The sequence below is a fragment of the Alosa pseudoharengus genome, unplaced genomic scaffold (genome assembly GCF_046254945.1).
Source record: "Alosa pseudoharengus isolate Yale_2024_CS ecotype anadromous, Long Island Sound unplaced genomic scaffold, YU_APseudo_1.1 YU_APseudo_1.1_scf_17, whole genome shotgun sequence".
NCBI lineage: Eukaryota > Metazoa > Chordata > Actinopteri > Clupeiformes > Clupeidae > Alosa > Alosa pseudoharengus.
This window is the reverse complement of record NW_027468640.1, coordinates 15,814,487-15,841,253: the sequence shown is the minus strand read 5'-3', so window position 1 is coordinate 15,841,253 and position 26,767 is coordinate 15,814,487. Positions and strand designations below refer to the sequence as shown.

General features: G+C 41.6%; 2 protein-coding genes across 4 annotated transcripts in view; one reads left to right on the top strand and one right to left on the bottom strand.

Annotated features, from left to right (window-relative positions):
• The window catches only part of LOC143127283 (serine/threonine-protein phosphatase PP1-beta catalytic subunit), a 38,841-nt gene extending 38,248 nt beyond the window's left edge, over nucleotides 1–593 (top strand). The window contains exon 8 of the mRNA XM_076288679.1: nucleotides 1–593. This exon is cut by the window's left edge and continues 192 nt beyond it. The gene's annotated coding sequence lies outside the window, so the exon portion shown is untranslated.
• A 2,342-nt stretch (nucleotides 594–2,935) lies between these two features.
• On the bottom strand, nucleotides 2,936–26,311 carry LOC143127282 (equilibrative nucleoside transporter 2). 3 transcript variants are annotated; one of them, XM_076288678.1, is made up of 13 exons: nucleotides 26,144–26,311; nucleotides 20,387–20,438; nucleotides 19,821–19,902; nucleotides 17,370–17,521; nucleotides 15,320–15,459; nucleotides 14,395–14,529; nucleotides 14,007–14,104; nucleotides 13,582–13,660; nucleotides 12,363–12,541; nucleotides 10,532–10,634; nucleotides 9,059–9,144; nucleotides 7,797–7,996; nucleotides 2,936–7,208 (listed from the first exon to the last, which is right to left on the bottom strand). In XM_076288678.1, exons 2-13 carry the CDS (start codon nucleotides 20,413–20,415, stop codon nucleotides 7,097–7,099), a joined length of 1,395 nt encoding a protein of 464 aa, XP_076144793.1. In that variant the 5' UTR covers nucleotides 20,416–20,438; nucleotides 26,144–26,311; the 3' UTR covers nucleotides 2,936–7,096. The 3 variants fall into 3 exon arrangements, with proteins under 3 accessions (XP_076144793.1, XP_076144790.1, XP_076144792.1); XM_076288675.1 differs by having other exon boundaries at nucleotides 12,363–12,544; nucleotides 26,144–26,310; XM_076288677.1 differs by lacking the exon at nucleotides 26,144–26,311 and adding an exon at nucleotides 21,260–21,395 and having other exon boundaries at nucleotides 12,363–12,544.
• Nucleotides 26,312–26,767: the final 456 nt, after the last annotated feature.

Below are 26,767 nucleotides of genomic sequence, written 5' to 3'. Positions count from 1 at the left end.
GAAAAAGGGATGGTGCTGTGAAATGAGAAACGAGAAGAAAAAAAAACGAGAAAAAAGGTGATTTTTTTTGTTTGTCCTTTTGAAGACATTGAACTTTTATTTCTCTCGTCTTTTTTTGCTCCCTCACTTTCTCTCCTTCCTCTTCTCTTCAGGATGTTTTGTGTATCGCTTATTGCCTAGATCTTCCTCCCCCAATCCCTTTTCAACGCATTTTGTCAGTGTAACCTTTACCTCCCACCCCTCCACACATACAGTAGGACTACATACTCTCTACAACACACACACACACACACACACACATCTGTTTTTAAAAAGAAGTGTTTGAAAAAATTAAATAAATAAACAAAAAAAAAAGATTTAAAAGATCACCATGGCGATCATTCTGTTTGTGTATCAGAGTGTTGTTTCCCTCTTCCCCAGTTTAGCTTTTTTTTTTTCTTCTCTGCTTTTAACAGGATGACGCACAACTACTAGCTTTTATTTTGTTTCTTTTTTTTAGTTGACCATTTCATCCCTCCCAGGCCTGTTTGGCATAAACGGGCATTACTGTTGATTGCTGGGTTTTCAATAAACTTGGGGATTAAAACATTTAATTTCTCTCTGAAGTCTTTTTCGTGGACACCTTCCGGTACGACGGGAATGTTGGAAATTGAATGTTCTATAGAATATCTGGGTTCATTGAAATTAGCCAGAGCTTTAGGTAGGGATCACATTGGTCAGCGGCAAGCGTAACGCAATACTCAGACCATAAGGGTTGTTTCACACCAGGTGCGTGGCGTGAGCGTGTCAGCTACATAGCATGGCAAAAACGTGTGCATGCTAGAAATAGGACGAAGCCTACTTTTCACGTGACACGCAAGCCTGTTGGAAGCATTTCCATTCAAAACAGTGAAGAAAAAATGAAGAGATGTTTTAATAGGCAGAGAGGCCGCCGCAGCGCAGTGTCAGAGACATTTCTGGTGTGCAAAGACATAGAAAACGCCACGCAACTGACACGCCACACACCTTATCAGCCTTATAGATAGATAGGGCTCTGAATTTAACATGGGATTTTAGAACCATTGCGGAACAGAATCTTCTGTTAGAATGTTCAAAACTCCCCTGCTAAAGTGTAAGAGACAGAATGCATGTATTTGGATTAAGATGTAATGTAATGTCTTTGGGATTCAGTTAACAGCTCTTACACTATGGCCACAAAAATTATAATATCAAAATCAATAATATTGCCAAGAAGTATAAAGGTGAAATAGTGTTATGACTAAGCACTTAATTTTAGTCTAAATATGTACTTAATTCATGTTTTTTTTTTTTTTTTTTGGGGGGGGGGGGGTATTTCTTATTCTTCAGTTAAGAGATGTGTCAGATTATTTTGGATGCTATTTATCAAGTGTTGCAGCTTCGCTCCCATAGTAATTGTAGGCAACACAATCACAGCAGTATTGTAAACTGGAAGTCACTGGAACATAATCCACAAATGTCCCACTAGTTGTTGAAATGTGAAGCTGTTCTACGACTCCAGTGGAGAAAAACACATAAACAGAATAATCAATGTTTACTTTTAAATACCATCCAAAAATAAGATGTACTACATAGATGTAGCCTACTACAGGTGTTACATGTCCCAGATTCGGGTTCAGTTACACTTTACTTGACAGTATCGACATAAGTGACATGACACTGTCATGAACATGTCATAAACGTTTATGACATACAGTAACGCTTCTGTTATTAAGTGACATTTGTCTTTTGTCATAACAAGTTAGGGTTAGAGGTTAGGAATAAGGTTTATTTGTCATGATAGTGTCATGTGTTCATGACTCATGTCACTCTTATGTCAATACTGTCAAGTAAAGTATTACCCTAGGATCAGTAAATTCCAGACATGATCTAAAATTTCCCAAGAACCACAGTATAGCCTAACCTGACCCTAGCCAGATGAATTTCGCTCCGCCTAGCTCCACTCATCGTGTGTGAGTGAAGCTAGGCGGAGCTAAGCGGAACGAAATTCATCTGGCTAGGGGTCAGGTTAAGTATAGCCTACTTCAGTTAAGTGTTGCCCACAATATCAAAACAACATACCAACCAGTTTTACACATTAAGAAGTGCCAAAACAAGACACACTGTTTAAAAAACTAGTTTAATTTAAACAACAGAAACAAAGACAAAGTATATTTACAATATCATTTAGAATGATAATTTCAATCAGCAAAAGCATAAACAAACAAACACAAAGCACTTGCTCCCTTATTGATGACAAGGTAATGCAACCACAAATCAATTGCACAATCAATTCATCTTGATTGACCACATGCGCCACCTTGTGGACAACTCTCCCAATTGAAACTAGTGAACAGCACATTTGTTGTTGTCAATAGAACTCATTCTACATGTTTTAATAGCAGTCTCCTGATGGAAAAGGCTCTCTTTTTTCCCATTTTCTTTTTACCATAAAAGCTAAACTGAAAAAGATGCCATCTTTGGTTGGAACAGCAGATGACAGCTGATGCCAGATCAGCTCTGGGTCTCTGATCTAAACCAGAGCTTTTCCAGAATAAACTGTCATCATACATCCCCAGTGTGTGTGTGCATGCACATGTGTGTGTTATTCAAGGTGAAATGGGCCTTTCTCAAGTAATTAAGTGAGCCTTGTTCAGTCAGTCTTAAACGGCTAGTACCAGCAGGAAGAGGATGGCCGATGTAACAGCTGAGCTCTGACTCAAGTTATGTCCTCCTCCTCATAGAAATGAAAATTCTGAATTATCAAGGTGTCTGTTGAGTAAAAACTGGATTTCTGGCCTGCTCAAAGCCAAATCATGTGATCTATCCCTCGCTCTCATGTTTTCCTTGGGAATGCTTTTTGCAGTTGACTGCTCCCACATGTAAAAATGCACATAAAAATAACAAATGTTATCTCTGTGTGGTTACAGCACAGTAATGCACAGTAATAACCTTTATTTGTGTAAACAACTCACATCTACCAATTTTAAACAAAGTTCAGTCATTATTGTTCACATGAACGAAAGAATGTCAGTTAATATTTGGGGGATGTTGGTATGTCTGTTACCTATTTGTTTGTCTTCTAGTATATCCTATCCATAACCTGTAGAAATAAATAAGATAAATGAAACCCCAAAGCTGACATATTTGTCAAAAATGATAATAATAATAACAATAATAATAATAATAAAAACAGCCACAACATAAACACTCTGAAACTATGATTTAACTGAGAAAACCATAGAAATCTACAAACACATATGAAACCTAAGAAAAAAAAAAAAACCCATGTTAAACAAAGCCTATGTTTTTTAGCACAAATATATTCAAAACACTAGTGGTCCTCAGAATATATGCTGCCCAAATGTAAACGCATTTGGCAGCCCTTGTGTGATGATACGTCATGGAAAACAGACAATAGCTCCAGCATACCACCCTGGTGTGTGTTTCCCAAAAGCATAGTTGCTAACCTGTTAGCAACTTAGTTGGTGAGCAATGGGAAATTGTATTGCAACCAACAAAGTTGCTAACTTAGTTAGCAACTATGCTTTTGGGAAACACACCCCGGAAAAGTGAGAAGCCAGGCCTACATAAGCCACCTTGACAAGGGTCTCGTAGAAATGTTTGGGGCATGTTAAAAACAGTATAACAATTGGCACTTCAAAAAACAGTGACAGACTCGCCACCAGTATAGTGTATAAAATCTCAAATAAAAAAAAAAAATTACAGCCACAGTCACACTGTCATTAGATGAGAAGACTAGATGAGAAGATGTCTCAATTAATCATGTTGTCTCAATTAATCATCTCTAGTATCACAATAGTGGGGACCTGTCCCAACAACTGACTTTGTACCAGAAGTGATCTATATAGGACCAGACCAAGGCAAGAGCAGGGCCTTAATAGTTGTGGTTATCAGCAGCTATAATGGGAATGCATGTTTGTTGTCTGTACACATATCTGGTACAGACAACAAATTAGAATTCATGATGTAACTAAGCAATTTAATCATCATCTCAATCACATTTTAACATCTCAATTCACATTATCACACTAACTGCTTTTTTGACTTTAAAAACACACACAAAACAAAACATATCTGTGCATAGATATGTTAAGTTTAACCACTGCCTTCCCTCCATGTGGGAATTTGAAACTGAGTGAAAATTTCCCGCTGTAACAGAGTAGATTCTGGAATGTGACCAACCCACTCACTTCCTGCCAAGATAAGGAGTCACACAACATGTTGTGAGGTGAGTCACTTACATAACAGACACACACACACACATTAACAGATACCCATACATAGACAGATGTTCCTAGAAGGACCACTGCAAATTGGCCCTGAAGCTGCGCTGTCTACTAACCATTCAAATGAGTTTCCCCATTATACCCTCACAAACAGTAAAAGACACAAACACTGCCCCCAAAGCAGTAGCCAAGGCATTAATAGACTGCATCAGATAAAGGACCCACTTCATATTAAGTGTCCTTAGTACAATGCAGTTTGAAAAAGAGATAAACATACAATTCAGGTTCCTTATCAACCTTAGTCTTGTTTTGACAACATGCAGGCTAGTTGTATTTGTATAGTGCAGAAAGAGAAAGTATTAAGCACATTGTAGCTGAGTACAGTTAACATAAAGTCGGTGCCCTTTCCACTGGGATACTTGGTTGTTGAGTAGTCCACTTAGTCAGTTAGTAGCCTACTTAGTTGGTGAGTTTTTCTTTCAAGTCCTTGGTTTCCATGGACCTGTCTTCTTGTCGTTTGTTGTTCTCTTCGAGAAAAAAAGCAGTCAGATGATTCACATAATAATATGTTCAAAATACGTTTAACTTACAAAAAAAGGATTTAAGAACATCAAAACAAAAAAGCCCTTTCATGGTCAGTTCAAAAGACTCTCCCATAATCTACATTCATTTTGTTCAGACAATGCAGTCTGGTCTGTCAAGTGAATAAGAAGAAATTAAAGAAGAAATTAAATGGCTTCCTAATGGAATTGCATCCCTTTGAGCTGAAATCTCTTTCCTATTCTTCACTTCTGAAATAAATTAAATAAAAGTATATCTAACTGAATGAAACTAACTGAACTAAATCTAACTATCTAACTGCATCAGATAGTACCTGCACTAACATACACATATTTTTTATGCATATATGCTACATATGTAGGCATTTATGCAATTCATAACTGTATTTCACTACACAACTATATTTGACACCTGAGAACTACATTTGATATTCTCCCAAAAGTGTAGACATTCTGACAGTAAAATCATCTATCTTTTGGCAATACATTGCATCCAAGCACGGTATTGACCTTAGCCCAACAACAGTGTGTGTATGATAAGCATGTTCACTTGCATGTTCAGTAACATGTTCTTTCCTTCATTGACTGTCATTGGAGTTTCTGTGTAGCTTAGCAGTGTGGTCATGCTAGTCCCAGTTTGTCTCTTCGTTCCCTGAAGAGAGAAGTGGACACACCCTTGGACATCCCTTTAAACCCTTCCTGCAAAAGCCACCGATGTCAAGATCAATGCCAACTGATTTTAGCAGCCAGTCCTTTGTGTTAATAATTGAGTTAACCGAAATAAACTAAAGTGGGTCCCCATCACTGCAACCTATTCACTAAGTGGGACTTGATCATGTGATCCAATCGAAGTAAATAGATCTGGATCCTCCACAGAGAGCCACAGCACAGCCACCAGAGAGCGTCTCCTGCAGGGTACCTCTGTACTGATGCCCAGCTGGTGAGGGAGACAGACAGCAGAAGACTTCTGCCGGCAGAGGAGATGCCGACGTTGCAGCCACAACCGACGGGTGGAGCCGACAAGAGGTACAGGATGCTAGCCTGACGAGCCAGACCCACATCAAGATGTAGGGTCTGGGAACTCACCATTGGCAGTGTTCAATCCGAGGGGCGGGATAAACAGTTGTCTTTCAAATTCCCTCTGCACGCCTACAACTCACGAGTCCCATGCGTTTTCACACCAGCGGAGCTAGTTGGCTAGCTGATCAAACTTTTGGCAACTTAAAAAAAGCTTAGCTCAAGTGGCGCTGTTCGCCAGCAGCAACATGCATCTTCTTTGTTTTCAAGTTGCAGGGAATTCACGCGGAACCGTTGCAACTCTGCCGTCATTTTGTTAAGCCCATCCACTGACACGATGTGATTGATTTTGTGATCGAAGTTTCATTTTTCCAGCTCACAAGCCAATGGAGAGTTGCTAGACTACCCTGGCTGCAAATTACATTTGCTGCCGCTAGGGTGCGTCTAGATTTCTAGGCTATATTATGCTGCACCACAAAGTCTGGAGGCGATGGGAATCATGCAATGGCTGATGGGATATGTTGAGACTTTGATTGGCAGTAAGGTGACCACCGGGGTGAGGTGAAGGAGGTCACTGGGTAATTTCTTCTAAAGTGTTCTTTTGTTTGTTTGTTGTTGTTGCTGTTGTTATTTTTAGGGGAAGAGGAAAACTAGCCTGGAAATATCCAGATTCATTCACAAAGTGAAAAGAGTCTGGTGACTCTCGATTGGGAAACGTTTTCAACTCTTGCACTGCAACAGGCACTAAATTTGCTGTAAATAAATTTCTACATTTTCCCAACTGCATTTTTTGACGTTTGCAGGTGTTGCTGCTTCTGTTTATCACAATACAATTTGGTTTCGTCTTCCCCTCTCGTCACTGACTGTTAGGGAAACGGTTATGAACTATGGTGTTCCAGACTAGATCTTCCTGAAAGAAGATCTAGGTGGGCGGGGCCAGGCTAGAGGAAACCCATTGTTTTCATAATTTCAAAACGTCAAAAAAATGCCTAAGGCACACGCCCAAAATCCCCCAAAAGGAAGACATTCGAAAGCCGGACAGTCCAAGCCAGAACCCAGAAAAATTGTCAACCTATCTCGCAAGGTCCTGTAGTGAAGGTATGATGTAGTGATGTTGGTCAGGTGATCTGATTGGTGGATCTGATTGGCTGGCTCCTGTCCTGTGCCACTGGAACATGAATTAGACAGGCTTGGAGGTGACGTGCCAGTGAGCTGGTAAGAGTTGGGCAGTTGAGTTGGGGGCGGGGGAGTGTGGGTAGGCAGTAGGGACAACTATACGAGGAAACGCAGAGGGAAGGAGAGGCCGGCTCCTAACGACAGACCCAGAGCCAGGAAGAAGGTCATGAGAATTCCAGCAGTCTCAGCATCCTTGGCTGGTACCAATCTGGTGGAGAGAGAGAGAGAGAGAGAAGGGAAGGGAAGCAAATCAATTGGAATAGAGGAAAGAATTAGACTGGCTTGGATGTCTGTGCCTGTTGGCATATTTCTCTGCATCTGAATTTGCATACTCAAATTTGTCAGTTTAAAAACGGAAAGTAACTCTGAGAATATATTAGAAAGTGTATGTGTATGCATGTGTGTGTATGTGTGTGCGTGTTCGTGCATGCGTGTGTTTGTATGTGTGTACTTGCACAACAGCCTGTGTGCGTGTGTGTGTGTGTGTGTATTTGTGTGCACCAGCATGTGTGTGTGTGCGCATGTGTGTGTGTGTGTACCAGCATGTGTGTGTGTGTGTGTGTGTATGTGCATACCAGCATGCGTGTGTGTGTGTGTGTATATTTGTGTGCACCAGCATGTGTGTGTGTGTGTATTTGTGTGCACCAGCATGTATGTGTGTGTGTGTGTGTGTGTGTATCTGTGTGCACCAGCATGTGTGTATGTGTGTGTGTGTGTGTGTGTGTGTGTGTGTGTGTGTGTGTGTGCATGAGTGCATGTGCATGAGTGTGTGCATGAGCGTGTGCTGTGGACTCACTGCGGTGCGTAGGACATGGACAGGCAGACGGAGTATCCGCTGGTGAGGGAGAAGAGCAGCATGATGGCGGAGAAGGCCGCGTCGTTGCTGAAGAGCACCGGCAGGTTGGAGCGCATCTGCACGTTACACAGCATCAGCAGCGGAATGAAGACCACTCTGGAAACCACCAGCGCTGGGAACAAGCGACTCTCTTTGGGCGGCTGAGACAGAGAGAGGGAGAGAGAGAAAATTAACTCCTAGATATTTTAGCAGCAGATATATAGTCAAGTAGTGAAATGAACTAGTGACTCTAGTAAGTCAAATTGGTAGTGGTATCTGTTTAAAGTTCCTGCGTGTTCTAGGAAAAACGTCAATTTTCAGTTTGCTATCATTGTGTACCAATGTACTAGTAATGTATCCTATCCTAAGCATATCCTATTTTTCATGCTAATAATATGACCAGAGAAGTTATTTGAGCGGAATGAGAGAGAGAGAGAGAGAGAGAGAGAGAGAGAGAGTAGCTGTTTTCAGACTTAACCTTCTGTTCTCACAACAAACCACAGACTGTTCACCCTACTCCCCTCTGGGAGGCGTTACAGGTCATTCTGCATCTGGACCAGCAGGTTCAGAGGGAGATTTTTCACTGCAGCTGTCATCACACTACTGAACTCTACACCTAGGTTACAACCAACCAACTAACCCCCTCCCCCACCCCCACTACCACTGATACCTAACACTAACTGTATTTCATTGTCTCTGGACTCTGACTCAACACAATGACAATAAAGTTGAATCTAATCTAATCTAATCTAAGATACATACAGTGAATGCAATGGACAGTTTAAGTGAGGGGCGTGACGCCACAGTTAAACATGCATGAACTTGGGTATGACTACGACACATTCTGCAGATATTATCACACTGTGTTGTTTATCGGGAGAAGGATGTTCAATACAGGATACAGCATTTTCACATGCTCAATCTCTAGGTGCACCTCAAAAACCTTCCGTGTAACCACATACGCTAAAACAATCCTTCCTACTATAACATCATGGACTAAGGAACTAACGCCACTAAGGAACTGACACGACAAAGGAACTGACACAACAAAGGAACTGACGTGACAAAGGAACTGACGTGACCAAGTCGTTAGATAACTATTGCCTTACTAGGCAATATCCCAGCTGCCCCCCTATGATGCAATGAGAGAGAGAGAGAGAAAGAAAGAGAGAGAGAGAGAGAGAGAGAAAGAGAGAGAGAGAGACAGAGAGAGAGAGACATACCCATCGCTTCAGTGTGGTAACCGTTCGGCCCAGCCAGTCCATGATGTTGAAGAACAGGAAACAGCACACCGGGATGAAGTACTTATCTGAGAGACAAATACACACACATCACATATCAACATCTCATTTACCAACTATTCTACTCACTCTTTTCTTTTAATTTTACTGTCTTTAATGATTGTTATTTGCACCGAGCTGAGAGAAAACAGATCACATATTCATTTCTTTTTTCTTCATTGATATTTTTTACCTTTTGTAAATGATTATTATTTTTTATTAAAGCAACACCAAAGAGCTTTTTGTACCTTCAAATAATGTTTCCAAAATCGTTTCAGTGGTTCATCAACTTGTAACAGGGTGAAAGGCACTTCTGCATTCGCTTCGCGGCCCTCTATCGGCTATAACCGCACTATGCAAGTTTGCCAGATCGGGTAGCGGATCTGTAGTTCGATGGAATGAGACATAAGAAACTACAAATTTGACTTGCATCTGATGTCGCAATACATATACGTTCATAAATCATGCAACATATTCTACCTTGTCTGTGGACATCGTTATTTGCAAAGCCGGTGCTGGATAAACAAATAGCGTGCGTGCGACAGAGGCAAAGTTCTTTGGTGTTGCTTTAAGAAGGCTTTCCTGAAGCCTGTCTGTGTCATTAACTGCTGACATGTACTGTGCTGCCTCGTGTGTGTGATCCCCTGAGTCTTGCTGTACATATTCAGTGACAACATTTCAAACTTTTCCATGACTTTTTCAAGAACCCTTATTATTAAACTCAAACTGCTGAGGTATTTGATGTGTAAGTATCCCCTCAGCTCATTTACAACCATCGCCCGCCACACGCCCACCCACACCCACACTAACACACATTCAAATCCATTCACACACTCCTAATCACCCATACACACAGTCTTTCTCATTGTTTGGACACAGGAGATTTGCATGCTTACTCGAGACAGTGGGCCGACCCACATTCCCACAGAGAGGCCTTGAGTCTCCTGGCCAGCCTCCACCATGCATTCTGATGACCCGAAGGAGGCCATTAGCATTAGCTAACTACACCAAGGGCATGGTAGCACATGTCAAGTGTTCACGAAAATCCAAATATTTCTCATCTGTAGTTTCCTGTTGGTGCAACACGCTACTACATAGTTCCTACCAGAGCAGGGGTGTCCGTCTCTATCTTCAAAAACCTCCTGAAGATCCAACTCTTCCGAGAGTACCTCCTCTTTTAGCACTACTAACAACAACTGAACATGCTTAATCTTGGTTAAGCTTGGTTCTTCCCTATCCTGATTGTCCCTTTTCTCCCTTCCCTTGACTTTCCCTTTAAACAGACTGGCACTTTCCCTTTAAATAGACTAGCACTTTCCCTTTAAACAGACTGGCACTTTTTTCCCCCCTTTTTGTAAATGTAGTGATTGCCTGAACACATGAAAAGTGAATGGGAATATGTCAGGTGTGTCGTACTCCACTCTCCCTCGTACGCGGACTTCACGTCCACCGTCACCGCAGGAAACACGGAGAGCGTCACGGTGAAGTTAAAGGTCACGCAGAATGCCATGACCCAGATCTGCAGAGAGAGACAAAGAAACATATCACACATTTTTATCATGTTCTTTCCCCCTATGTTTTTTACGATTATTATCAGTTACTTTTGATGCAAATGTATGTTGCTATATATACACATACAATGATATACAATTGTGTGTACAATTTACAGTCATGTTTATAAAACACAAATTGAACTGAATTGTGAGTGTGTGTGCCTATGTGTGTGTGTGTGAGAGAGAGAGAGAGAGTTTAAAGAGACAATGAGAAGGAGAACAATGGAGCTAGAAGCTAGAAGAGGGAGAGAGAGAGATGTGGAGAGAACAGGTAAATAAACCACATCGTCCTGTTAACACGAAGACGCTGCCAACAGATCTGATTTTTGGTAGCAATAGTCATAGTTTGGTAGCTATGTCAACACTGTGTTTGCCCAACTTCCATAGCCCTGTTTGAATAGGACTGAAGCATCCAAGTTTTTTTTTTGTTTCTCCAGTACACCTTCAAAACATGACATCAAAGACACTGAGGGACTGAATTCGGCGGCGATATAGGTAGCCTGAAGCTACAGTATGTCAAGGCAGGGTCTGTGTCTCAAACCGCATACTTCCATCAGTACACTGCTAGTATGCACTGAGCGCTTACTTGTGCGTTGTGCCCACTTTTCAATGGTTAGTATTGTCCCAATATCTGCACTATATAAACGAAGTATTGTACAAGTAGGCGGTTTGAGGCACAGCCAGAGACTCTGAAATGGGCAAAACCCCTCCGGTGAAGTGAAATTGAATAAACCAATCACATGCAACCAGTGTTAAATTCTGATCGATGTATCTATCTTTCATTAATTAACTTCGGCCTGAATCGGCTCACTTTGTGCGTCTGACTTTGCTCTGCGCATGGGAAGCAAAAGAAGCTGTCAAACTCGCACCCTGAGAGCACATGTGCTGCCTCTGTTCAGATTTCATGCTTTCTATTTCTCTGTTTCATTCCCCACTCCCTCACGGTACGATTCTTTACTGTTTTATATTAGTGGTGTGTTAGGCTTGAGGCTGCTGTTGACAAAGTTGTGATCTTCATCATGCATATCCGGTCTCCTTTTACCTCTTCAGAAAGGTGGGAATTGGGATTTTTTGTGGGGAAGTGGGAATTTTTGGAAACATGCTGCTGGCATCAAATTCAAAATGAACATATTTTTTCCATGAAATAGTCAAATTTGTCATTTTCAACATTTGATATGTTCTCTATGTCCATTTTGCAGCTAAATATAATATATAATATAGAGTTGTAGATTATCAAATTCTTTTTTTCATTTTCATTTTACACAACACCCCAACTTTTTCTGATTTGGGATTGTAATATAATTCACGTAAGTCCCCTTAGATAAAAGTGCCTGCTAAATGAATAAATGCAAATGTAAATATGGACTGGCGTCTCATCCAGAAGCCTATTTCTCTTATCCGCTTAGCACCACACAAACCAGATATAGCCACTGGCCCTATTACTGTAAACATAAAGGAGAATTTCAGCATTTTTTCAACCTGGGGCCCTATTGTTAACAGTACTATAAAGTATTGAACTAGCTATCCTGCTAATACCAGTAACGCATTCATAATGGAGCAGCTAGCAATCATCAAAGCAAATTACATTTTCTCGCCACTGACAAGGCTCAACACATCAGCCAACATGTACAGGATCCCTATGGAGAAACAAGTACCTAATGACACCTAACAATAAGGCTCAAGTGGACGGCTACCTTTTTGAAGACCTCGATGACGGACAGTTTGCTCTCGTCCGGCTTGTCCGCCTTGTCCGCCTCGAGTGGCAGGAAGGCTTGTCGGCTTTCGCTGGACGACGGTGTGGCGTCCATGCTGCCGTTAGCCACAGGGGAGCCGTTGGTGTGGCCGTTAGCTTTGCCGTTCTCTGTTGTGGTGTCTTCTGAAATCATTACAGAAACAAAAACCACCAAAACAATCAGACCACAGTAACATAGTAGTCAGTCATGATGTCACCCTTGAAGCATGGCACAATGTACCGGTACTTCTACTTTACTCTTACCTAAATGTATTCTGAGAAAGTAATAATAGGCAGGATTTTCTTTTCTTTTCTTTTTGACATCTATCAAAAAAATACTATCCCGATACTATACCGTCACTATCCCGACTAATGATTCAAATAGAGGTTAAGTACCTTCAGAGAGCTTCATAAGGTAAGAGGTAGAGGTAGAAGGTAAGAGAACATACCTTCTACTGACCTTCACAACTACAGAGCATCGTCCATAATCTGTCCAATGAAGGCGCCTGTTTACAGTGTAACAGCATAACACTGGCATTCCAAAAATACAGACTTAACACCTCAGCTGTCTAAGCCTTTATGACCTGAAATTCCCGTCTTGGTGTAATCTCTGAAGTTACAGCACACTGTATAAACCAAGGAATAAAGGACAATGCCAAATATTCAGATAAGGCTTTTAAAGACTTTCAAAGATTTTGTCTTAAGGACCCTTAATTGCACAATAATTTAAATTCAGTTCTGATCAGGATTACAACAGCATAGTGAGAAGGCCCTCTTATTTGACAGGACATGCCACTTAAACTCAAGCCGACATTCTCCCTCTAAAGGCGTACAGTATGTGACACTGATTATATCTGTCTGTCTATGGATAGAGGAGGAAACGACGTGTAGCACATCAACGGTTTTACCATAATAGTGACCTAATTTGTGTCCAGAGTGTCCGGGATTAATTCCTTTAAATCCTATTAGGTAATGTGTGGCCATTGAAACAGAGAAGTGATTTTGGACATTTTAAACTCCCTGAACCCTATCAAACCCCTTCTTGGCTTGATGGAAAAAATATTTCATATAGCATTCTTACCATACATTTCAGTTGGAGATAAGCACATAGGTACATACCAAAATATTCCAACTTCAACTGGTGAAACCGGTGTCATTTTGTCCTTTCATGTTTGCCATACCTGTAAGCAGAAGTTGATTGGTTGTCTCTGGCTCATAGCTTTTGCTCTTGTTTTTGCAGAGGTAATGCTGGGCGAAACGCTATCAGAGAGAGAGAGAGAGAGAGAGAGAGAGAAAAAGAGAGAGAGGGAAAGACAAAGAGAGAGAGTGAGAGAATGACACGCATCATTAATCAAACATAACTTGACACATGACAACAGAACAATCACTGTGGCAACAGACCATTAACTATGGTAACCACACAAAGGGAGGTGATAACACCGCATAACTTATTTCCACTGAGACTTCAATGTGAATGCAACATGACAATGAATTTATATTTTTTAAGTAGATGAGTGTCACTTTGTATTTTGGACATGTGTACCTGTGTGTGTGAGTGTGTGTGTGTGTCGGTGAGTGTGTACGTAATGTGTATATTTCAACCAACCAGTTTGGACAGTAGCAGGTAGCTCATTAGTGTGATAAGGGTTCCCACACACGGGGTGATGAAGTACCCAAGGGCAGCTGTTTCATCGTCAGCATTGCCTGGACACACACACACACACACACACACACACACACACACACACACACACACACACACACAGAGAGAAAGTTGAAGTTAGAAAAAACTCAATAACACATTCCCTACCTTGCCATTTGACTACAGACAGAGCAAGTTCTCCCAGTTCACATTAGACAGATCACTCTGGATTCTGTCAACAGCGCTCTGTGGGAGAGTCTCACTCTACACCACACTACGGCGCCGCGTTGGGAGAAGCCAGGCGCCCGTTTTTTTGTCCCACACGCTCGGTAAATATTTGTGTCCCACTTACTGGCAAGGGCGAGGATCATGGCCACGGCGGCGAAGGTGCCGGCCAGTCCCTGACCACTCATGAACATGGTGCTGTACTTCTGCGGGAGCAGACCCACCAGGCCAAACAGACTGCCCTGCAACACGGCACCAAACGCTGGGGGGAGAGAGAGGAGGGACATAGGGAGAGGGGAGGGGGGGGGGCAGAGAGAGAGGGAGTGGAAGGGAGAGAGGAGGGGGGGGGTAAAGACAGAGAAGAAGGTGGGGAGAGAGAGAGAGAGAGATAGAGGTGTAGTGTAAGAGGGAGAAAGAGAGAGGGAGGGGGTTGGAAAGAAAAAGAGAGAAAGACAGACAAAAGAGAAAAGAGAGGGACAGAGAGAAAGGGGAGAAAAAAAATATGAACAAAACCATTGCATTTCCTCACAGACTATACTGCATCTTGTTGTCTCATATATAGCATCCTGCTAACACACACACACACACACACACACACACACACACACACACACACACAGAGAGAGAGGAAGACAAAGGGAGATACCAAAATAAGTACTGAGAAGCCAAAACATAACTGCCTGCACCACCCACACATCTGTAAACAGGCTCACTCACTAACGGAGAAAGAGAGACAGAGAGAGGGAGAAAGAGAGACGGAGAGGGAAAGAGAGAGAGAGAGAGAGAGAGAGAGAGAGAGAGAGCACACTACGTGAAGGTTTGATAAGATATCTTGAAGAGCACAGCCAGGAATAGAACACAGAAGAGGTGGTCACCAGTGAGCCTAAATTAAAAGATAATTACAATGAAAACAGCAAAAACAAATCCACATGGCAACTAAAAATGATTATAAATACTATGAATTAATTCATACTAGCTTCTCCTCACCATTCATTCACACACACACCCACACCCACACACACACACAAACAAAGGGTAGAGTGGCCACTCACAGTTGATGAACCAGATGGTGGCCATGGTGACGGAGAAGAAGCGGTCCTGCTCCATGTCGACCTTGACGAGGATGGCGGTGAAGATGAAGAGGATGAGGATGCACACCAGGCTCCCGGCAATGCGCATCGTCTCCGAGATCCTGACGGAAGATCACAACACACAGTTAAAACCCCAAAGCTCTCAGTCATCAGCACACCTCTCTCTCCATTCACTTCCAGAGTTACGGCCGCCTACCAATAACCAATAACATACTACTAGGTTGTGACAAATGGTGTAAAATGTTATTTGTATGTCACGAGAGCCACATCTTTGCATACAGGCACTTATTCTTATAATGAACATGATTAAATTATTATTCTTAGGTTATGGGTGCCATTCTTGTTATTCACATTTCCATATGGCACCTCACACTAAAGCTGATGATACATGGAGCAACTTTTTGAGCAATGTTGCTGAGCAATGTTCCTCATTATTGTGGTTCTGGCATGTTCACATAGCCTGACGAGCCAGACCCACATCAAGATGTAGGGTCTGGGGACTCACCATTCGCAGTGCTCAGTCCGAGGGGCGGGATAATCGGTTGTCTTTCAAATTCCCTCTGCACGCAATAGGATAGCGCTACAACTCATGAGTCCCATGCGTTTTCCCACCAGCGGAGCTAGTTGGCTAGTTCAAACTTTTGACAACTTAAAAAAAGCTTAACCAGTGTCACGCTGTTTGCCAACAGCAACATCCATCTTCTTTGTTTTCAAGTAGCAGGGAATTCCCGCCGAACCGTTGCAACTCTACCCTCAATCATTATGTTAAGCCGGCCTACCGACTCTATACACAATGTGATTGCCCTTATCGAAGTTTAATAATTTTTCCAGCTCCCAAGCCAACGGAGAGTTGCTAACTACCCTGGCAGCAAATTACATTTACATTACATTTGCTGCCGCTAGGGTGTGTCTAGATTTCTAGGCTAATGTTCACATTGATATTGGGCAACAATTACTTTTCTGGAGAACTTTAATCATCAGTAGGCAAATCATCATGATCAGTTTGTTAGTATTTTGACGAGTGAGCGCATCTCTTCTATGTGAGACTGTGTATTCTTAATTTGACAACATGCAAGTGGCCATTTAAATTATCAATGCTTCGTAAAATTACACATGAACATTTAAAAATAAACATGTGAATCAAAAATTCAAGAATAAAAAATGTTTAAAAGTAATAATATAGAAGTAAAGTTGGTAGCCTCACATACCCCAAAACGTCAACTCTCTTCAACATTTTGTTTGAACAAGGGTAATTCAGTATTTAAAATAAGAATGGCATATATTGTTAACAAATCTTTGTGCCCTCAAAAGGTCTCTGCACAGCCCTGCACAGCCAACTTGTGCTCTTATCAGCATAATGACCACTGCGTTGGGTATACGCTAGACTTGCGTTGCAACCATGATGCACCAGGTGTCAGATAGGGTCCCTAGAGTTACAGGCAATTGTCATAACCTATTACTAGCTTTTACATCGCAGATACATGTAAAAATTACATTGCAGTGTGAAATTCTTATTCTTATGTTAAGTTAGTGCCACTCTCTCAGTGCCATTCCCATACGGCAACTGATTTTGGGATGAGTCCACAAGGATCTCTTTGAGGATCATTATAATGCTTTCAGATCAATGGTCGTCTTGTCCAAAGGGCCTGGATGAACTGCTTTTCCAAGTAGTAGTCAGCAGTGCACTACAGAATGGACATGGTCCAGTATATTCCCTCTATCCAGCTCTTGATCCTTTTCAAGGACAGCTGCAAATTAACTTGATTGCTTTAACAAGTTAATTAATGTTTAAAAAGTTAAAAACTATTGAACTTTATGTTTTCAAATCAATCTAAAATCTATGCATTTCCTTGGATGTGTACATAATACTATAGTTGAGCACAAAACACTATAGTTGAGGTCAGTCATGACACTAAAATCATCTTATTGTAAACCAAAACGGGATCAAAAGAGTATATATACTTATACTTATACTTAAAACAACCATGTAAAGTTACTATGACAACCTTACCGGGGATACAGGAAGGAATTAAGCAGCGTGAAGAGCAGCAAGGGCAGCTGGGATAGCAGAGTCATCCAGTTGTCAAAGTAATACTCTTTCCTGGCGATGACTGTGTCATCATTCGTATCGGACGTGTTCAGTGTCAGTCGGTTGTTGAAGTACTGCACACACACACACACACACACACACACACACACATGGAAAGAATTGAATTTCTTGAATTTCCCCTTGAGGATCAATAAAGTATCTATCTATCTATCTAAGAGAAAGGGTAAAAACATGTATTTTTATTTAGTATATCACAACACAAGTACATAGTACACTTCTAGGCAAAAGTAAACACTTCAACATGCCCTTGATGGCTCAATGAATCATTACAGAATCACTTATTAGATTTATTGATCAGCTTAGACTGGATTTCTATTTTGCTCCTCACAAGCAGTCCACCACAGCACTCCCTTTTGAACACACACACACATCTCCTAGTTCAAATAGCCCTGGGCTCTAACGAAAGACTCAGATCACACGGGTATTTTGCTCTGCTGTTGCTTTCAGACACAACCTCCATAGTATAATGCGGATCTTTGTCAAATGGAGGTCCGACCCTTCGCGTGATTCAGATACGATGCTTACCTTGCGGACATTATGCAGTCATATGTGTGAATGACACGCACATGAGCAGAATCTCTGCGGGGTCGAACGCGGTTGAACAGGCACATGAACAGAATCTCTCAGAATGTTCTTCGCTTCGTTCAGACACAAGCTCATTTTCATAATATCCGTCTGAAATACTAGGGGGGTACAATACAGTCATACAGCCTAAGTTTGGACTTCCAAATGGCCGGTTATGTTGTTCAGATATACAGCCCAATCGTTTGACATCCACAAAACCTCTGGACATGTAGATCTGAAAGCAGTTAATGTGTATAAGTTTATCTTTGTTGACATATGCTTCGCGAGTTGACTGAATAACCACATATTGGTTCACTGGGACTCAAGTTCGTAATGTTTTCATTCTGAGCTGAAGCGGTTTGTAATAAAAGGTGTATGGTACAGTATGTTTGCTTTACAAGAGCTCAGGAACCACTAGGCTTCATAAACAATGAAAAGTATTCATAATGGTGAGAACATGAAAAGTTTATGTAGAGTTTAATTTCACATTAGAGGTACCATTTATTAACATTAATTACATGTGGTACTAGTTAACATTAATAATGTATCAACTTCTGACTTTAATATGTATTAATACACTGACTAATGTTGATACATTTATTAACACATTAACTATTACCGTATGTTAGTTAACAGAATTTTTCTTTGAAATATTAACAATGTCATGCATGATTAACTTATTAAGCTACGCACCATAAATTACTTAATACAACTGACTACACCGCTTGAGGTCACTTTGCAATAGCTCACATTGGCCTTAAAAGTCCCTTGTGGCCTAATGAAAACGTAAAACCTTTAAAGCACTTGTTTTAATCCAAGTTCTACGAGATTAACATCATTGTCACATGCCTCCAAACCCCCTGCACCCCACCTGGTCAGGCATGTCAGGAGACAGCTGGCATGACCACCGTAGGGGTCCTCGCACATGATGAGGATTTAGAAAATACCTGACCCCCAGGGGCAACAAAAATCAACTTAATCTGAGTAGCACCTCCACCCCACCCCACCCCACCCCACCTCACTCCCTCCTTCTCTCCCTTAATACCCTGCCCCACACACACAACCACATACAGGCACACAGACACACACACACACACACACACATCACTAAACCTGCCTCAGATCTAAATGGGACCAGTGAATAGCAATAAACATAGGCTAAGACTCCTTCATAGGATCTGCAGCAATATCCCCCTGTACTGTAACTACACTGTAAAGAAAACTCTTGGCTACAGTCAACATTGACTTAAAAAGTGTGAAATTTGAAAAAAAGTTTTAAAAAAAAAGTGTCTAACTAAGGAGCTACATTAACTGCAGGTACAACGTCTCATTATGGGTGTATTGTGATCTACCACACTGCTTTTGGAAAGGTCCCATTACCAAGAGTAACTGATCATTGAAAGCCTTCTGCGAGGTAGTTAGCTACAAGGCAATGTACCTCTACGCTCTACATCTCACAAACAATTTCACACCCATACTGTGAATGTTGCCTTCTGCATTCTCTCACACTTGAAAACACACACACACGCACGCACACAAACGCACACTGCTGTGAAGTAAATCCAAAAGACACGGTATACATGGATCTTTTTGGAATCCCGACTTGAATGGCTTTTTACGTGTCACTTTTCTGATTTGGAGGTCATTTTCCCCCCAGAGTTTCGAGCACAATGGAATTCAGCATAACATCAAGCAACAGCTCGAATTCAAACGCACCAGCTAGGATCTCATTTGTTCACTATTTGTTTGTTTGTTTGTTTGTTTGTTGCCAGTGAGGTGTGGACTTACCTGTGAGGCAGTCATGAAGAAGTTCCAAGGCAGGAGGGTCCCCAGACCCAGGATAAAGAAAATGATGCCCACGAGACAGCCCCTGCAGACAGCAGAGTCATGTTGAGTTTAATACACCCCAATTTGTGTGACAGTGTGTGTGTACATGCTTGTATGTGTGTGTGTGTGTGTGTGTGAGTGTGTGTGTATGTGTGTTGATTTTTTTTCAGCTTGCCATGGCTAAAAAACGGACTGACAACCAACTGAGTGAAACTCTCATTAGCTTTGAACTGGTTTGGTACCATACGCTTCAGTTTTAACATCCACTCTGATATCGTTACAGCAATGCCATATGCTATTAAACAGTTTTTAAACAGCACTACTACAGTGTAAAGGTTTTGTTTTGCCTGGTCTTTTTTATCAGTCAAAACAAATAAAAAACATCGAAACTAGACAAACGTCTTCTTAGGCTTAGGAAATAGCATAGCTAAACTGCTTTTTTACCTACCAGAATGACAGATTGACTAACTGACTGACTGACCTATTGATTAACTGATCAATTATTGATTGAAAAAAAAAGTCCTTACCGGTCTTTGGGAGCACCCTCGTCAGTCATCTTGCCCAATCTTGTTGAAGCCACTAGGAAGAGAAGAAAAAAACATCAACCCTTCAAATTAAGAGAGACCTGTGCAAACTTGTCTCACGGTCTCACTAGCACTGGTATTTTTCCCATGCACAACGATTGGGATTTTACCTAAAGGCGAGAATTCAGAGAGGCAGAAAGACATGATCCTTGCAAACAAAAGGAGTTCCCTTATCTCATTTGTGTCACTCCAGCGAGTAAATGCCAGATAAAGACAACCTTAAGGTTTGGGTTTTGAAGGTTTTGAAAAAGGGACGTCCTCCGCAAAGTCAACCCCATCCCCTACACCCCACCCCCCCGACCCCTCCCCAAGCCCACGTGCAGATTAGCCAGGAGGAATTTGGGAATCCAGGGTTGGGAGCACAAACGCTCTGTCCCTCTCTCTCTCACACACACATACAAACACACACACACACACACACACACACACACACACATGCTCACACATACATGCAAACAACACACACACACACACACACACACACACACTCCTCATAGGAGCATAAAATACTCTGAGACACACGAACCTTCAGAGAAATAGAAGCAGCATACACACACACACATACACACATACACACACACACACACACACACACACACACACACACACACACACAAACACACACAAACGCATACACTCCAAAATGTTTCACTGGTAAAAGTATCTGCTGACAGTTATCCTATTGCTTTGACTGAGTTGCTATGTGTTATGTGTTGCAAAGTGTATTACACATAAACACATGTTGACATAACTTAACTGAGTCAAAACAACAAGATGGCTTGTCAACAAATATAAATATTTTAGCTTATGTCCTACCGTAGAAGCTTTAAATTGCCCAGAGAAACACCTCCTCAGCCATACAACCTATTCCAGACTTAAGCGATCATTTTGATGCCCAAGAAACATTACACACTACTCAAGAGTCACTCTCCCTTTTGCTGCCTATCTACATGTGTGGGCTTCCATAGGAGAGTCAACAAGGCAGCTTTGGTGTTTGGGTTTCTATAAAAGGAAGGGGTTGGGGTTGCGGGGGAGGGGACAAACACGTTCCAACCTGCACGCACCAGCACACAGACACCCAAAAACACAGACACACACACAGTCCGCTCTGTCAGAGGCTGCATTCATTACAGCTGTTACTACTTCCTGCCTTGCAAACCTATATTTGGGCACTGTTTTCTGAAGTTAACATAGATAAAAATTTGCATTAAATGCTACTGGTGGTCAACTGTTACGGCAAGGTGCTGGTCATGGATTTGTATTCCATGGTGACACAAAATAAAAGGTGTTTTTTTATTACTAGCAACAACATCTGAAAAAAAGCTTACTAGCAACACCAACCAAGATATATTGGCTACATTTCCTGTTTTCTTTTGAATGTAATCTAATCTAATCTTCTGAGAATGTTTGTCTCCTTCATTTCCTGTATCAAAGCCTGGTGTTATAATATGCAGTATTTCACTGAAAGGGAAACATGAAACATGTCCGATTTAAGTGTCTGTGGGCTTGGTGACTGAAAGACAGGCTTCAATAGATGCGTCACGCTGGCCGAAAGAGTAATATGATGACAGTGGTGTTTTCTCCCTGACGCATGTGTCCAATGACAGCAAACCTGTTTGCAGGTCATTCTTTCTGTCATAAAGGCCCTTCCTCTCCCTCCTCCCGGCTCCCAGACCCCCTTCTGTCATGAAAGCCTGTCACCTGGGAAACATCAACCAACACACACACAAAATTTGAGGCCTTTCCATGATGCCTTATATCTGTCATCCGTGTGTCATTACGGATGGTTGATTTACTGACTGTGCTGTAAAGCTGTTACAATCAATGGGATGTGTGGATGTGCTCACACACACACATACACCCACACAAACACACATTCAGGCTATAGGCTATTCCTTCCACACAAACACACAAACACACACACACACACACACCAGGACACATGCAAGAGAATAGGTAACCCACAACAGTCACAAGCTGTTACCTGCCAGCTCTTAGGAAACTGCCTGAATACTGGGCACAGAACACACCTGAGGGCGTGTTGGCTAACGGATGCAAATGGACATTTGAATCAGTGTCACTGCAGGTCAACCTGACCCGGTGGAAAATTCTGACGAGTTTGTCTGATGTCGCCAGAGTTGACGTTTATTCTGAACCAAAAAAAATATTACCAAAGAACCTTCTTATAAAATAAGTCCCCTTTAGCCCCATTAGCCTAGAACCCAGGGCTGACACTACCAATAGAACAAGTCCCATTTAGACGGTAATTAATGTTACAATTACTACTACTACTGTTGTAATCCTATCAAGGCTATTAGCGGCAAATGCTACTAATGTTCCTACAACTACTTGACTGTTGCTCTTACTGTATTTCCAACGCCACTTCTGTGTCACTCACATGTGAGTTAGTCTAGTCTATTACTACTGGTACTACTGATTTTGTACCTTAACTAATACCTTACATAACAACCATATTAGAGGCAAATCCACACATCATGAATTCCTCTTTTGTTACTCACATGCTTATGAAGGTTTTGACAACGTGGCCTGGCTACAGTTACACAGAAGCAATAGCCTATAGCAAATAGCCTGAATGTGTGTTTGTGTGGGTGTGTATGTGTGTGTTTTCCTCTTTGGTTAGATGGGGCACTTAAGGTCACAGAAGAGCACTTCCCATTGATTGTAACAGCTGCACAGCACAGTCAGTAAATCAACCATCCATAATGACACAAGGATGACAGACATAAGACGTCATGGAAAGGCCTCAAATTAACTGCAAAGTCACCATAAGCACCCAATAACTTTAACTGTGGCCATAATTTTCCTATCAATGAAATCATCTGTGTATGTGAATGAGTGGTGTGGGTGTGTGGTACATGGATATGTTGTGTCTATTGTGAGGGGAAAATGACAAAGATGGACTTTAATTAACCTTGTGTTGTTTTTTCTTTGATACGTATGATTCTGTAAGATCTTATACTTTTGAATGGACTTTTCTGTTAAAGCTTAACCTAGTTCATAATGTTCCCTATAACTGATACTTGTATTGCCTTGTGAATTCATTCTTCCGTTGTAGACTAACCTAGTTCATAAAATTCTTATTTGATACTTCTGTTTCAGTAACTGGTGTGTGTAGATGGCAAATCATGTGTTAGAAATGTTTTAATGTCCTTGGTTCTTAATTAACTCATTGTATGGACAAAGGCGTGTGTGTGTGTGTGTGTGTGTGTGTGTGTGTGTGTGTGTGTGTGTGTGTGTGTGCAGGGAGGTGTAATGACACAATGGTACAATATGATATGATGCGAGGTATAAATGTGTGTGTGAGAAACAACTGATTGTCTCTTTGGTGCACAGACTTTATCTCTGTATCCTGATTGACATTAAACTACAAATGAGAAAGACTAAACCTTATTTCAGACTCACAGTATTTATAGATCTTTCAGCTAAATTTCTTCCACACTATTAGTGTAGTGTGTGTGTGTGTGTGTGTGTGTGTGTCTGTGTGAGGGTGTGTGTGTGTGTGAGTGAGTTGAGTGAGTGAGGGTTGGAAGGGGAGCTGATTGAGAAAAGGCTTTAACAGCTGCTTTTCACAAGAACAAAAAAGTTGTGGTTTTGGTCAGAACAAACCAAAATGAAAATCATTCTGTTTTCAGTCCCTGCAACTAAATGCTGAGGCTTGAATCCATTCCTTTTTTAGACATAACGCTCTTGTGAATACAGACCGAACAAATGAAATGGTCAAATCAAACTCAACACTCACAAAGTCAATCACTGTGAAAGCTCATTAGTACCTCTAAGAAGAGTATTTTGTAAGGATGGTAGTGTTAGTCATCATGTAATAAGATATTGTGAATAAATAAACAATTTTATAGGTGCATTGACAGTCTGAGGGAAGCTGAATCCATGATCTCAGAGAAGCCTGTGGTCTTTGGTCCCGTACCACTTCGATGGTTTAGCCTATCATATAGCATGTTTATAATATGCAAATAATGTGCATGTCTACATGGAACTACTTGAAAGTCCTTGAGAATCCTGTTTGTCCACATTTGCAAAAAAAGCAATTGCTGCAAAGCACAGATGAAAAAGATGCATCCTCCAAGTAGACACCCCAACAACTTTGTTCAATGAAACACTCACAAAATGTATACATTGGGCATGTGCACACGCACACACACATTGGGCAGCTAGTACAATCCCATCTCCCTCTTGTTCTGTCAACAGAGTGACCAAATGTGCAAGCCTACTCCATCAGAATATTATGAAGCTGGTTTGAATAGGAGCTCCTTTGTGACCCTAATAACTGCTGTGTGTGTCTATGTTGAAAGACTGAACTGAGGCAAGCCCTAGCATAAAATCGACAACAACAAATCAAAACCTGGTAGCTCTTTCTCTCGGACATCATATGCCGTGTAAAGGACACATGCATCTAAAAATGTCACTCTTCATTTAGTCGTTTCTGTGGAGAAACGAGCCACTTCACATTTCCCTCTGCACAGCTCTTGACTAATGTAACTACAGTATTAGACTTCATACTAAAGTTAGGCAAAGTTGTTTCTTATAGCCACGGAAATAAAGATTCCCTTGTATGTAGGTCGCCACCCATACCTGGCTGACGCCCCAAGTTAACAGTTGTTTTGTAACTACATAGGCTACAGCAGAGGATGAGATTTGTTTTGGTGCGTTGCCTAGTCTAGCGTTCCCTACTTTCTGCGTGTACGGCCCAGTGGCAATAAAGGTGGCAAATCTGCCAATAGCACTGGCGGCTGTCATGAGAGAGATGGCTGTGCCAACCTAGCTGAAGGCTAGCCTACGCGACAGCTCTGTTCATTCGGTTCGCCTTGTCTCTATACCACTGTTATCGACTTAACTGTGCCAGCGTGTCTGGCTTGAATTGAGACTGCGGCAGTGTCGTTCAGCAAAGCTATTAGCTTTGCAATCTGTCATTACACGCACGTCATCCTCCTCCTACCCATGTGCTGTGCTTAGTGATACCAGTACCGCCACCATTTTATTAAGATGACATTAACGTAGGCTACATCAGTTCCGAAGTAGACCTTTCGGGAAACTGTCTGCATCTGCTACAGCATGGCTATTCCATAACACTGACAGATATTAGGCCCACCATTAATAAGTCGTACCTACCACGCCAACGCTATCACTTCGAGATAACAGATGGCAGATGCAAGAGCGCCAAACTTGTAACGTTAAACTGTGCCATACAGAAGAGTAACATAGCCTTCAGCTACCGTCACAGGTGTAGGTTACCGTCACACCGGTGTGACGGGAATGTTGGAAAATAAACGTTCTAAAGAATATATGGGTTCATTGAATTCAACATAGAAATGTAGAACCTTGAATTGTCGCGGAACGGAATGTTATGTTAGAATGTTCAAAAACTACACCTTCAAGGGTTCCTTTTGATAAATTCCCGGGCTAGACAGTCTTCCTAATTTTATGAAATTTAGTAACGTTATGTTTCCTTTGACAGATGAGAACAACAGAACAGTCTGAAAAGAACCACGAACAATGAAGGCACTGTGCCTGTCTGTCCATCATCATGCAGTGCACTTAACGAATTGTAATGCCAATTTGCCTTCCTCTAACGAATGTTATCTGCGACAGGCGGGTGATGGATCTCACCGCACTATTTGTTGGTATAATACATTGACTAAAACTAACATAAACAGTATGCTTCCTCACCTGAACAAAGAGACGTCGGGCGACAATAACCGTTCCCGGTGTCCTTTGATGACAGTGGTAAAATGTGGTTCCACGCGGGAGGGCTGGTTAAGTCCACGTGGTTGTCTAATTCATAAGCCTGCTAGTAGCTACGCAGCTACTTCCTATTAAACTTACAGTAAGAAGATACCAGCCTACTGTAGCATCTTTTCATTGCAAGCTAGATGTAGTAGCCTTCCAACAACAAGCAGGGGAGGAGCTTCCTGTTGGACAGCTGGTTGCTTAGAATATGTAGGTTAAATGTATCAGTTTACATAGAAAGGACCAGTGGAAAAAAATGTCAAAAACGTTTGATACATTGAACACATTTATTCATAAAATTAATTAATATTTGCTTGTGACCTGATGTTGCATATTTAGAATAGCCTATAAAATGTGCTTTATTGTAGGCTAGCCCATGGTCTAACTAAATTCCATTAAGGCATAGCCTAACTTGTTCCAAACTCTGTAGGCCTAGCCTTGTTTTGACATGAAGTAGTAATTTAATTGTGGCGAGTTGGCACACTAAGCCCTTCTGTATCCCAGAGAGCATAATCAGGGTTTATCAAAAGTCTTGACTCCGCGGGGTCTTCTACAGAAATTCTC